This window comes from Physeter macrocephalus, chromosome 16 (assembly GCF_002837175.3).
Source record: "Physeter macrocephalus isolate SW-GA chromosome 16, ASM283717v5, whole genome shotgun sequence".
Classification (NCBI taxonomy): domain Eukaryota; kingdom Metazoa; phylum Chordata; class Mammalia; order Artiodactyla; family Physeteridae; genus Physeter; species Physeter macrocephalus.
Window position 1 is genome coordinate 68,550,844 of NC_041229.1, and position 13,618 is coordinate 68,564,461.

At 37.5% G+C, this 13,618-nt stretch overlaps 1 protein-coding gene across 4 annotated transcripts in view; it reads right to left on the reverse strand.

Moving 5' to 3' along the window:
• Nucleotides 1-2,828: 2,828 nt before the first annotated feature.
• RRAS2 (RAS related 2) overlaps nucleotides 2,829-13,618 on the reverse strand; it is a 71,861-nt gene continuing 61,071 nt past the window's right edge. For all 4 annotated transcript variants that reach the window (XM_024118581.1, XM_055078761.1, XM_007103959.4 and 1 more), the window contains 2 exons: nucleotides 6,118-6,236; nucleotides 2,829-3,654 (listed from right to left, as the gene is read on the reverse strand). In XM_024118581.1, the coding sequence (XP_023974349.1) occupies nucleotides 3,567-3,654; nucleotides 6,118-6,236 (207 nt within the window). In that variant the 3' untranslated portion in view covers nucleotides 2,829-3,566. The remainder of the gene's footprint in view (nucleotides 3,655-6,117; nucleotides 6,237-13,618) is intronic.

A 13,618-nucleotide genomic window follows, 5' to 3' on the forward strand; every position in this document is an offset into this window, starting at 1 on the left:
ATGGCTGCTTCGGCACTACAATGGTAGAGCTGAGTGGCTCGGACAAAAACCACATGGCCTGCAAAGCCCAAGGTGATATTTACGAACCAGCCCTTTAGAGAAAAAGTTTGCCGGCCCCCCAGCTAGAGAGGAAAACACAATGGCCACACAGACAAGGACTATTCGTGTCAGGAGACTGGCCATTCTCTGTGAGAAAAGATTTCAAGTCATAGATTGATGGCTACAAGGTACCTCTGATTATATGATGGAAATCAAATGCGAACGACCTCAGCTTCCAGTCATGGAGTAGCATGAACCACATTTAATCTCCTACCTTAGACAATCAGAAAACTAGAGTAAATAGGTGAAACTGTTTTCAAACATTATACACCAGGCAGCACAGGACTACAATCCCTGATGGAAGAAAAATAAAATAAACCTTAAGACTGTTCTGGCTCTCTGCCTAGAGACACATTCCAGATTGCAGAGGGGATAGGGGATTCCAAGCAGGTCACAAATGTTTCCCTGAGCTGAAAAGACAGACACTGGAGATCAGGGAGTTTGAAGCAGCTGAAAGCTGCAGGACAAAGTTCTGGAGGGGAGAGAGCCAAACAGAGAAAGAGTTCCAAAAATATGCAGAGGGTCAACGAGGCTTTGCTAAATATTAACATACGCACGTATAGGGTGAAACTCCAGGAGGCTAGGGAAAGAATGACCCAGGAGCTGTGAATAGAATGGTTCCCCAGAGCTCATATGTGGCTGGGAATTGTTTGAGTTCCCATGAGCCAAACTGGAGTCCTCAGTGATTACACAGGGCATTCAGTAGAGACCCCAAAAAGGCCACACCTTAGTAGTGGAGCTAAACTATCCTGGGAAAAAAGCTAGTTGAGTCTGCACGAAGCTTAAAAAACAAGCCTTGAAAGGATCAAAACTGAACTACAAATAAATTAACTGGCTACCAGAACAAAGCCCAAGAATCTTTAGATGAAGGCAACAAAATCTAGGCAGCGAACAACATAAAATACACAATGTCCAGCATCTAATATCAATAAAAACTTACTAGACGTGAAGGAGCAGGAAAATGAGACCATAACTAGAGAAAAATCAGTCAATAGAAATAGATCCAAAACTTATAGAGATGATCAGTGAACAAGGATGTTAAACAGCTATTGTAACCATGTTCAAATATTCAAAGCAGCCTTTCTCAACTGGGGTTCTGCGAGAGAATTAAGCAGTACAAAAAGTTATTTGAGGGATTATTTTCTCAATTCTCCCAAGGATGGTACACAGCTAGAACCATTCCAGATGCACAGAAGTTAATTCACTATATACAACAGATAAGGCATTAGACCCAATTCTCTGGGAACTCAATTGAGAGGGGCTGGATAAGAGAAATCCATGAACATAATGAGGAAAGAAACAGAAGATATACTTTTTAAAAAACAGGACTTCTACAGGAGGAAAAAATGGCAGGTCTGAAGTAAAAAATTCATTGGATGGGATTAACAGCAGACTGAATAACTGTAGAAGAAAACATTAGGGAACTTGAAGATGTAGGAATAAAAATTATCCAAAGTAAAGCACAGAGAGAAAAAAAGTAAACTGAGATAATAAAATTTAACTTTTAGGCTGCTTTGTTATAAATCACCTACTCAGAATAAAATAAAAGGTTTCCCACTAAATATGAATGTTGTATAGACTATCTCTTATTATCTGAAGTTACCAACGATAAATAAAAAAAACTTCCCCAACTGAAAGTACTAACAAGGATACAAGACAGTGCTATAGCACCAAAAGCCACGGGATAAATGTGGTATCTTCCTGGGCAGTAATTTTAATTAGCACTCGAATAAATTTGTGTGCTTTGCTTCAGCTGTTTTAGGCATCATCCTCAGAGAGAGTATATGTGTATGTATTCACCCTCCTCTCCCCTCTACAGTGAGAAATCTCTGTCAGGAGCACTTCTTAGAAAAAGTTAAAGAAACAATGACTTAAGAAAATATTCAGGAAATCACTAAAAACACCAAGCCATTTCACTTCAAGTTCACCTACTAAATAACCAGTATTGATCTTAGATTCAAATCCTCAGGAAAAGGCATAGAGCTATGAAAATAAGTTTCCTCCAACACTCATTCCTTCAATAAACCACCAAAATAACAAGTCATCAAGCATCATCTTGTGATAACAGATCAATTTTAATTCTAGCACCTGAAGCTATACAAGGGTATGCTTTATAAACTTCATGGAACTGTTGTACACATTCAATAAAGTGACAACTGTGCAATACCACTTAGTATCTCAAAATCAGGAACATACTTTTGAATTGTTTAAACACAATCCACAGAATTAAAAACAAAATCAGAAGTCACCCACAGTTATACTAATTGTCAATTAAAAGTTTTACCACTTACTACTTGATATAGCAGTCAATATCTAGTAGGGGATATCGGAAGTGATTTCAGATTCTCATCCTGTTGTACTCTATTGGGAAGGTTTCTTGAGTAGCTATGTGACTGGCCAAAGGTGGGTACAACCAGGACCAGAACAGCATGTAAGGTTCTACCACAGTTTCTGTAGTTTTCACTTTTTTTCCTTTGTCAGCTAAAAGTGAACAGTGAGAATTAAATACTTATCTTTACATATACACAAGGTATGCTGTGAAAGCATATTTGCTTACAAACATATAAAAATACTTGTTAACTAGTTTGATAAGAAAATAATGTATAAAAGTATATAGCAAAACATTAATCATCTCTGACCCTGGAAAGATCAATTCCATATTTTATATTACAAACAAAAACAGTTTTAGTTTTTTTGAATCCCTTATCCAGAAATACTTGAAAAGGAAGACAGACAGAAATTATTTATTTTTACTCTCAACATGGCTGTGAAAAGAGTTAAATTAAAAAACCAAGAACACTAAAATGCCTAAGTCCAGAATGAGTTGAAATATTTGGCCACACAGAATATTATCTTTAGGAATAATAGTAAAGGCTTTACACGCAGTTTTTAACCTATAAATACAGTAGGCATTTTGGTATTTTGGCCACTGGAAAACAAAAGGCTATAGCATCAGTAAAGGTCTGAGATGTCTCACTTTTGTGGATTCAATTCAGTGTATTTAAGGTTAACTAAAGTTGACATCAAAATTTTTAGAGATAGGCAAAAATTCACATTTTAAAAAAACTCCCTATGTTTCTATTTAGAGTAACAGTAGGCAATATGATTCCAGAAGTTAAAAGTTATTTCACAACCTGTGACTTCAGCTTGGCAAACAGCTTAGGTTCCAAAACTGATCCATCCCTATTAAAAGTAAGCCCTTAAAAAAAGAATGTGTCTGTGTATATAGATATCCATTTTAAAGGAATCAGATAATCTTTGAAGCAGCCTTAGTGTTTCCTTTAAATCTGTCTTGACTGACCATTGGATTAGCTTCATGGAAAGGATTAGCCAGCTTCTTGGTCTAAGGCTACCACGGTGATCATTTATCTAAGGCTAGAAAGGTACCAACGTGATGTAAACTGTAAGGAGAGAAGGAGAAGATGAGGGCTTTTCCTGGCAGTTGGTAGCTAAAATTCAAGGGATTCTTAGAAAATGACACAGTGGCAGCCTTTCTTGTCTTTTTCTTTCCGTGTTGGTTCTGGTGAAGGAGGACATTCCTGCTCTTGAAATTTCCTGTAAGATAGAAAAACCTATAGATAATTGACTTTTTGGTAATACATTATTATAAATGCAGGTTATTGTTGGATGAGTCTGGTTTATGTGCATATGCTTTTCAATGTTAAATTTCAACTAGGGAATCAAAGCAAATCTTTGGGGGCAGGGAGGTACAAATGCTTCAACATGAGCATAAGCAAAGCTGTCTGAGTTTCATTTATGGGTGAGCATTCAATTAGGTGAGATGCTGAATTCAACAACCTCTAAGTTCCCTTCCCAGTTTGAAATTCCATGACTCTAAGGTATCCTTAGGAATGAACATCCATCACTAGAGTACCTGCCCTTATGAGGCATGACATTCCTATCCTGGTTTTGCCACTTCATAACTACAAGTCTGTATTAAACAAGTTAGTTGACCTCTCTGAGGGGTGTTTTTTTAGGAGGCATAATAAAACCCTACCTTTCACAGTTGCTATGAGGATTAAAGAAGATTTTGTTATGTTCAAATGTCTAAGAGTCTCTGGCACAAAAAAAGTCTCATGTACTCCCTCCTCACTCCTGACTGACTGATGGATGTGGATCAATTCTGAGGATCAAAACCAAGGATTAAATATTTCAAAAAAGCAATAAAAATTATTTTTAAAAGGCACTGGTGGGGGCTTCCCTGGTGGCACAGTGGTTGAGAGTCCACCTACCGATGCAGGGGACACGGGTTCGTGCCCCTGTCCGGGAAGATCCCACATGCCGTGGAGCAGCTAGGCCCGTGAGCCATGGCCGCTGAGCCTGCGCATCCGGAGCCTGCGCTCCGCAACGGGAGAGGCCACAACAGTGAGAGGCCCGCATACCGCAAAAACAAACAAACAAACAAACAAAAAACAAAAACAAAAACAAAAAAAAGCACTGGTGGGACTTCCTGGTGGCACAGTGGTTAAGAATCCGCCTGCCAATGCAGGGGACACGGGTTCAATTCCTGGTTTGGGAAGATCCCACATGCCACGGAGCAACTAAGCCCGTGCACCACAACTACCGAACCTGTGCTCTAGAGCCCACATGCCGCAACTACCGAGCCCACGCGCCACAAATTCTGAAGCCCACGCACTCTAGGGCCCACGTGCTGCAACTACTAAGGCCTGTGTGCCTAGAGCCCGTGCTCTGCAACAAGACAAGCCACCGCAATGAGAAGCATGCCCACCACAAGGAAGAGGAGCCCCCGCTCGCCGCAACTAAAGAAAGCCCACGCGCAGCAACGAAGACCCAACATGGCCAAAAAAAAAAAAAAGGCATTGGTTTCGGGGGTTGGGGGGGGCAGGTAAGATACACATAAAATTTACCATCTTAACCATTTGTACAGTTCAGTGCTTTACATATATTTACAATGTTGTGCACTACTATCCACCTCCCAAGTCTTTTCATCTTGCAAAACTGAAACTCTGTATTCATTAAAAAATAACCGAATTTGGATTTTTAACAAACTACTAAAAAAAAAGCAATCTTCTTTTCCACCCCACAAAGAGAATGCCCTAGTAACGGGCTAAGAAAAAGTACAAGTAGAAGCCCATAGCTCAAAATGTCAATTCACCTTAGATGTACAACTAACAGGAACTAACTCCATATACCTGTCAAACTAACTAGCAGGGAAACCAGCAGATCTAAGAACAGAGGATGAAACAGAGGCCAAGCCACCAAGACCCAAAATAATCTCACAAAACCCCACCTGCTAAAGCAGGGGGTTTCTCACACACACCAACTCCAGCCAACCTCACTCACCGCCTCCAGCTTCCTGGAACCCAGTAATACTTTCTGAACCATACTTTTCTGAACCACAGAGGCCTCCTAGGCCAGCAAACAGAAAACCTCTATGAAGTCTGGATATCACACTTCATACGCTGTGGGACTGCTGAATCCCTACTGCCTGTCTTCCTCGTGGCCTGGGAGGACTGGGTAAGAAGCAAAGCTAAGAGCATAGGCTCTGGAATCAGAGACCTGGATTTAAGTCCCAGCTCTGCCATTTAATATGTTCAAATTACTTCACCTCTCTGTAGCTGTTTTCTCATCGGAGAGTAGGGGCATTATTGGGTTGTGCTGGGGATTAAATGTAGTAATACACGTGAAGCACTTAGCACAAGATCTGGCAGAGGCTACCTACCAGTCAAGTGTTAACTGCTGTCGTCACTATCTTCACACCACTGCCACCTTTGGAAGGTGCACCAATTCTTTTCAAAATCTCTATGTGTACTCTACTTCAATATAATAAAATTAGGCTTTTTATGTAGGAAGTAACCAGAATTATGTACATAATTAAAATTTTTAACATACCATGTCAAAAATGATTCCCAGAAAAGAATCAGTCCTACATACAATTTCCTCTTTCTTATGAAAAACATTTAATGGTAATTTTTAAAAATTTTTTAAAAAAGCATAATGTGACTACCCATCAAATTCAATAAACTAAAACAAACTTCTGGGATGTGTTTTGCTTACCTTATAACCCGGACAAGTTCATGGAAAGCTTGATCTACATTCATCCTAATCTTTGCTGACGCCTCCATGTATGTTACCTTAAGTTGTCGTGCTAACTGCTGTCCTTCTTCCTGCGTTACCTGAAATTTCAAGAGGTGTGTTTGAGGTACAGTATTAACAATTCCATCTGCTCCATCTACTGCTTGGCCACACGCTGCACTGTTAATCCAGCCAGAGACCAAGCTGGTTTGCCTTAAGACGAACAAAAACACTTAACAGCTTGACACATAGTGCTGAAGCCCACCTCTGCAGAAAAACTCAGAACATGACAGAAGCAAGATGTCATCTAGTGATTACTCAAAAAGTATTAAATACAACAGTGATAAATTCTGGGAAGTACAAGGCGCTATGACAGTATATAACCCTGCTGAGCAGGTCAGGGAAAGCTTCCCTGAGGAAGTGATATTTAGGTAAAGTGTATGGAGTTGGGTCAGGGTGAAGAAGTATCCCTGACAAAGGAAACAGCAGGCATGAGGGCACTCCAAGTTCCAGAAACTCAAAGAAGCCTAGAGTGGCTGGAATACAGTAAGCTAAGAGAGAAAATGGCAAGAGATGAGCCTGGAGAGCAGGGCAGGCCTCAAGACGCCATGGGGTCTTCTTCCCGCCTGCATTCCCCAGTACCTGGTACTTGGAAGACTCTCAATAAATACGTGGGAAAAAAATAATGAAGAGGACCACAAGCCCTCACAATGCCTTCCTTACATGAAGAAATAAAGTAAGGTAGGCAGGGAAGGGTGGCATTGCTGATGACATATAAATGGTAGGCCAGGATAAGAAAAGGCTAATTGAATATTAGCCCTATATAGTAAATGCCCTATATATATTTTAAAGGTAGAGAGTTGGACTAGTGATAATTACCTACAACTATTAAACTATATTACATTTATATTTATATAGTGGGGCTGAAAATCCATATTTCTGAAAAAATGACTTTCACTGCTGTCATTACCACAAAAGTAAACACTTATAGAAGGTTAGAAAATTACAGATGGGCAAAAAGGAAAAAAAAGAAAATTTAGGAACTTATCATCCATACAGAACCACATTCTTCTCATCTTTTTTCAATGATATACATTTTTCTCTGCAAAACAGAATCATAATTTTTGTATCTTTATCTTAGAACCTGGAACTATGCTAAACTCACTGATCTAGGGGGTTTGTTTTGTTTTTTGTAAATGCCATAGGCTTTTCTATATAAGCAATCATGCCATTTGCTAATAAAGACAGTTTTGTTGCTTCCTTTCTGATGTGGATGTTTTTTCATTCATTTTCTGGCCTTACCTCACTGCCTGGAAGCTCCAAGACAGCAGTGGTGAGGGGGTACTTTTGACTTGTTTCTGATCGTAGGGAGAAAGCATTTGATCTTTCACCATTAACTAAGCTGTTGGTTGTAGGGTTTTATTACAGATGCCCTTTATCAGGTTAATAAAGTTCCTCACTATTCCATTTATAAAGAGTTTTTATCAGGAACCGATGCTGGATTTTGTCAAATTTTTTTCTTCTGTATCTGTTGAGATATGATTTTTCCTTTTTAGTCTGTTAATATGATAAATTATACTGATTCACTTTTGCCTGTTAAATCAACATGGCATTCCTGGAATTAACTCCACTTGAGTGATAATGCATTGTTCTTTTCATATATTGAATTCTATTTACTAAAATTTTAATTAAAAAATTTTACATCTATGTTTATGAGAAATATTGAACTGTAGTTTTCTTATATCTTTGTCTGATTTGGTATCAGAGTAAAACTGGCTTCATATAATGAGTTGGAAAGAATTCTCTCCTCTTCAATTTTCTGGAATAGCTTCAGCAAAATCAGTTTAGTAAAATTGGCCCAGTGAATCCATCTGGGCCTGGAGTTTAGAGGAAAGGTTTTTACAATAAATTGGATTTATCTTATACATATAGTACTACTCAGCTTATCTAGTTTTTTCTTGAGTTTGTGCCTTTCAAGGAATAGGTCTATTTCATCTAACCTGCTGAATTTATTGGCATAAAGCTGTTTATAGTATTTCCTTATTATCTTTTAAATATCTACTAAGACTTGAAATGATGGTTATCTCTCCCATTACTGAATTTTTTTCTTACCTGATCATTCTGGCTAGATTTGTAACTTTGATCTTCTAAAAACCAGTTTTTGGTTTTTATTTACTTTTCTATGTTTTTTCTATTTTCAATTTCATTAGTTTCCATTCTTATCTTTATTATTTTATTCCATCTTATCTTTATTATTTTTCTTCTGATTACTATGGTTTCAATTTGCTCTTTCTTTTTCTTATAGTTCTTAAGGTAGAAGCTAGTCACTGAATTGAAACCTTTTTTCTTTCCTAATACAAATATTTAATGCTATAAATTTCTCTATAGGTACTTCTTTACTAGCATCCCACAAATTTTGATATGCTGTTTTAGTTATCATTCAGCTCATAATACTTTGTAATGTCCTGTTTTTTCTTTGTACCAAGGGTAAGTTAAAAGTATCTTAATTTCCTCATATTTGGAGATCTCCTAGATATCTTTGTTATTTCCAATTTAATTCCACTGTGGTCAAAGAACATACACCATCAGACTAGAATCCCTTTAACTGTATTGAGACTTGTTCTATGACCCATTCTCATTTCAAAAGATGTGTATTCTGCTGTTGTTCAGTGGAGTGTTTACTAAACGTCAGTTAGTATAAGTTGCCCAACAGTGTTGTTCAAACCATCTATATCCTTACTGATTTTCTTTCTACTTGCTCAATTATTGAGAGGTGCTGAAACTTGACTATAACTGTTCTTCCCATTTTTGCTTTAAGAATTTTGAAGCTGTTATTCATTACATGAATGTTTAGGATTGTTAAGTTCTCTTGATGAATTAATCTCTTTAGCATTATGAAATGATCCTCTTTATTCCTAGTAATAATATTTGCTCCGAAATCTACTTAGTCTGATATTTATATTGGCACTTCAACTTTTTTTTCATTAGTATTAGCATGGTATACCTTATCCCATCCTTTGTACTTTTCACCTATTTGTGCCTTTATGTTAAAAGTAGATTTCTTTTTCTTTCTTTCTTTTTTTTTTTTTTTTTTTTGTGGTACGCGGGCCTCTCACTGTTGTGGACTCTCCCGTTGCGGAGCACAGGCTCCGGACGCACAGGCTCAGCGGCCACGGCTCACGGGCACAGCCGCTCTGCGGCATGTGGGATCTTCCCAGACCGGGGCACGAACCCGAGTCCCCTGCATCGGCAGGTGGATTCTCAACCACTGCGCCACCAGGGAAGCCTGAAAGTAGATTTCTTGTAGGGTCTTGCTTTTTATCCAATCTGACAATGTCTGCCTTTTAATTGAGGTGTTCACCCTATTTAAGTTTAATGTGATCACTGACATAGTTGGGTCACCTTGAAATTTGTTTCCTAACCATCCCATTTATTCTTTGTTCTACTTATCAAAAGTTGCCTTCTTTTCGGTTAACTGTATTGTTTTTATGATTCCATTTGATCTTCTCTGTTGGCTAATAAACTATGTATCTTTTATGTTATTTTTATAATTGCTTTAGAGTTTATAATATACATGTTTCACTCATCACTGTCTAATTCAAATGATATTATGTCAATCCATGTATAGTTTAAGAACCTTATAACAATAGTATGTTTCTCCCTCCTGCTTTTTATTATTATTACCTATTACTTTAGAATACATTGTTATTATTTTTGCTTTAAACATCCAATTATGTTTTCAGGAGATTTAAATAACAATAAAAGTAATTTATATTTACCCACATAAATGGGTAAAGGTGTTCCTCATTTCTTTGTATAGATCCAGATTTCCATTTCGTATGGTTTTCCTTCTTTTTTTCATTTCTTTTAATGTAGGTGTTCTGGTAATAAATTCTTTCACTTTTTGTTTATCTGGGAGAAGTCTTTACTTCACCTTTGTGTTTGAAGTAAATTTTCAGATGAGTTTTTTCTCTCAGTACCTGGAAAATTCTGTGCCACTATCTTCTTTGCATCCGTCTCTTGTGAGAAACAGTGTGACTGCTGTCGTCCTTATCTTTGATCCTCTGTATGCAATGTTTCTCCCCCTCTGGTTACTTTTCAGTTTTTTCTCTTTATCACTGCTTTTAAGCAATTTCATTATAATGTGCCTTGTAGTTTACTTCATATTTCTCGTGCTCAGGGTTTGTTGAGCTTCGTAAGTTTTCATCAAATTTAGAAATTTTTCAGCCATTACTTCTGCTGTTAATCCCATCCAGTGTATTTTTCATCTCAGACATTGTAGTTTTAATTTCCGGAAGTTTGATTTTTTTTACATCTGCCATGTCTCTACTTAGCATATTCGATATTCAGTCTTTTCTCTAGCTTCTTGAACATATGGTATATGGTTATAATAACCATTTTAATTTCTCTGCTCACCAAGTCTATCATCTGTGTCATTTCTGGATCTGTTTCTATTCACTGTCTTTTCTCCTTATTATGGGTCATATTTTCCTGCTTCTTTACATGCTTGGTAAGTTTTGAGTGGATGCGTGGCTACTAGATTTTTACCTATTGAGTTCCAGATAATTTGTGTTCCTATAAATATTCTTGAGCTTTCTTCTGGGATGCATTATTCGGAAAGTTTGATCCTTTCTATTGTACAGTACACCAGAACAGCATTTCATCTAAGGCTAATTTTGCCCCACTACTAGAACAAAACCCTTCTCAATGCACTATTCCATACCCCAGGAATTATCAGGTTTGACACCCTGGCTGATTAGAATATTCCTGGGCCCTGTTTTAGCTCAAGGTATTGTTCCCTCTAATCCTTTCAGGTAGCTTGTTCTCCTAATTTAATATTATATTCTCAAAATTCAGCACCTTCAATACAATATCATTAGGCCATTACATTAATGCACACACATCTAACAATTACTTCATAACATTTTATACTCTGTTGTATTCCGAAAGAGTGGCAGGCAGGTTCTACATAATATTAGTATTTACATAAAGTTTATGTAACTTTAAAATTTACCCTGCCTCTCTTCAAAACAGCACATGTACCATAAGGCCTATGGTTTGAAATATAAATCAATCAAATCAAGAAAGCAATTAACAACAAGTAAGGAAACCAAGTAAGAAAATAAATCTTTACAGAGCCACCAATTTAGAAAGGACAATTCCTTTTTTTTTTTTTTTTTTTTTTTTTTTTTTGTGGTATGCGGGCCTCCCTCTGTTGTGGCCTCTCCCGTTGCAGAGCACAGGCTCCAGACACGCAGGCTCGGCAGCCATGGCTCACGGGCCCAGCCGCTCCGCGGCATGTGGGATCTTCCCGGACCGGGGCACAAACCGAACCCGGTTCCCCTGCATCGGCAGGCGGACGCGCAACCACTGCGCCACCAGGGAAGCCCCAACAATTCCTTTTTTAAGAAAAGTTGACATAAAATTCCTTCCTACAAAAATAACCTCATGTTCTCAAAAATTCTGTTCCTTCATCCTGGGATGTCATCCCTTCTCTCCCAACTCTATACTCCTAATTTGTTTCATACTAATACTTCAAGACTCAAGCAAAAACTTCTCCTTAGTGTTGTTTTTACAACAGCATCCCAGAAGGCCCATCACATCCTATAATGACCAGCAAAAAAAGTCAACACACTACACTACAATTTTTGGTTTTGTTTTCTCATTATCCCACCATTATGTCCTTTTTAGCTAAGTTGTAAGGTATATTTGTCTTTGTACACCCAGAGCCTAGAAAAGCACACAGTAGACATTTAATAAATATACATTAAGGAAATAGAGTATGACCAAATAAGTACATCTTGAAGTGAAAGAAAAGAGATATAAAAGAAGTAAAAATAAATTTTTGTGACATCAATCTTAATAAATTACTTACTTTACTAATATAAAGTAATTTGATTGGGGAAGGGAAATATATGTCCTTAAGAATTTTGTTCTTTGTATTTCTGCTCAGTTATTCTCTAGAAAGCTACCTTGCCCTATCCCACCTACATACTGTAATTCAGCCAGAAGGAAACAGCAAATAACCTATCTTTATACAATTAAGAAAAATTAATGAATTAATGGTCTAGATGATAAAACAATCCCACGGCTAAGACTGTTTATGTGCTTCACTTATTTATTTTTAAAGCACAGTCTCACATCAGTCTTCCAGGAATCGAGGTCAGCAAAGTTCATACACACATTTCTGGTCAAGAAATCTCTAACCACACATAAAGCTGCTTATGAGCTCACTGGTGTAGCATACTTTTAACGAAGAAGTAAAAATAGCATCACTACCACCAAAGGAAAAATATATGACAAAAAGAACACCACATGTACCAAAGCCAAAACATTGTGAAGCCAGAAATCAACAGAAGATTGAAAGCTACACAAACAAGGATTTCCTAGAGGTTCCCCCAACCCAGAGAATTTTACAAAGATACCAAATCCTAAGCCTGGATATTCTGGTTTAGTAGGTCTGAGTGCTACCAGAAATGTTTTGTTTTAAACAACGAAGGTGAACCTGATGCAAGAAATTCAGATTTACATTTGGGAACCTCCAGTGGGACTCAGTTCTAAGGCACAAATGAATATTTGTGAAAATCCACAATAACATGAGTTTATCTAATACTACCTATTTCTAAATAGAGAAGAGCAAAATGGGAATGATGAGAGCAATTTTATTAAAAAAACTAAGTTTAATAAGAATAGAGTACAACATCTGCAATAGTCACTTAGGGATGTGTCAAGTTAATGAATAACCTAAGTTTACAGAAGCAAAACTTGTTTTGTTTTTCAAAAATATCTATTATGTAGAAAGAGTCATCATATTAATACCACATCTTGATTCACTGATGCCTTGATTCATTCATTCAGCAACTGTATATTGAATGCATACCTTTGTTCTCTGTGCTAAGGACAAAACATGAACAAAACTAAGTGGTCAAAACTGAGAAGCCGTCATGGCACTTACAAATCTTTTAGATGCAGACAAGGCACAAACAGGTAAGGCCACAGAAGACCCTTACTCTATTGTTGCGGGGAGGGGATTCTTTTTCCTGGGAGGCTGCAGGGCACATTGTGGTCAAGGTACTGACAGGTAAGTGGAGTGGGGATTAATACACTTAAGTAATCTATTGTTATAAGTGTAATGGGCTCCTTTCTCGAATTAATGGTGGCCAGTAGAAATTAAGTACCTAACAAGGGGGACAGGAAAGGGAGAAACTGAGGCAAGCCAGGAGAGGTAAAAGGGAGAAAATCAAAAAAGCAAAAACAAATTTTTTAAAAAAGGCAAAAAACCATTGACTTCTAGATGAGGCTGAGTCAAGGACAAGGAACTTGAAATCAAAGCTATCATGAAGTCCACAGTCCAAGCCCACACACAGCTGCTGTATGAAATTTCAGAATCAATATGTTGTCATATTTACCTACGTTTACATTTTAGCAAGGGCAAGTAAATCATTTACCCATATTTTCTTCCTATACCGCTGACAGGATAAAC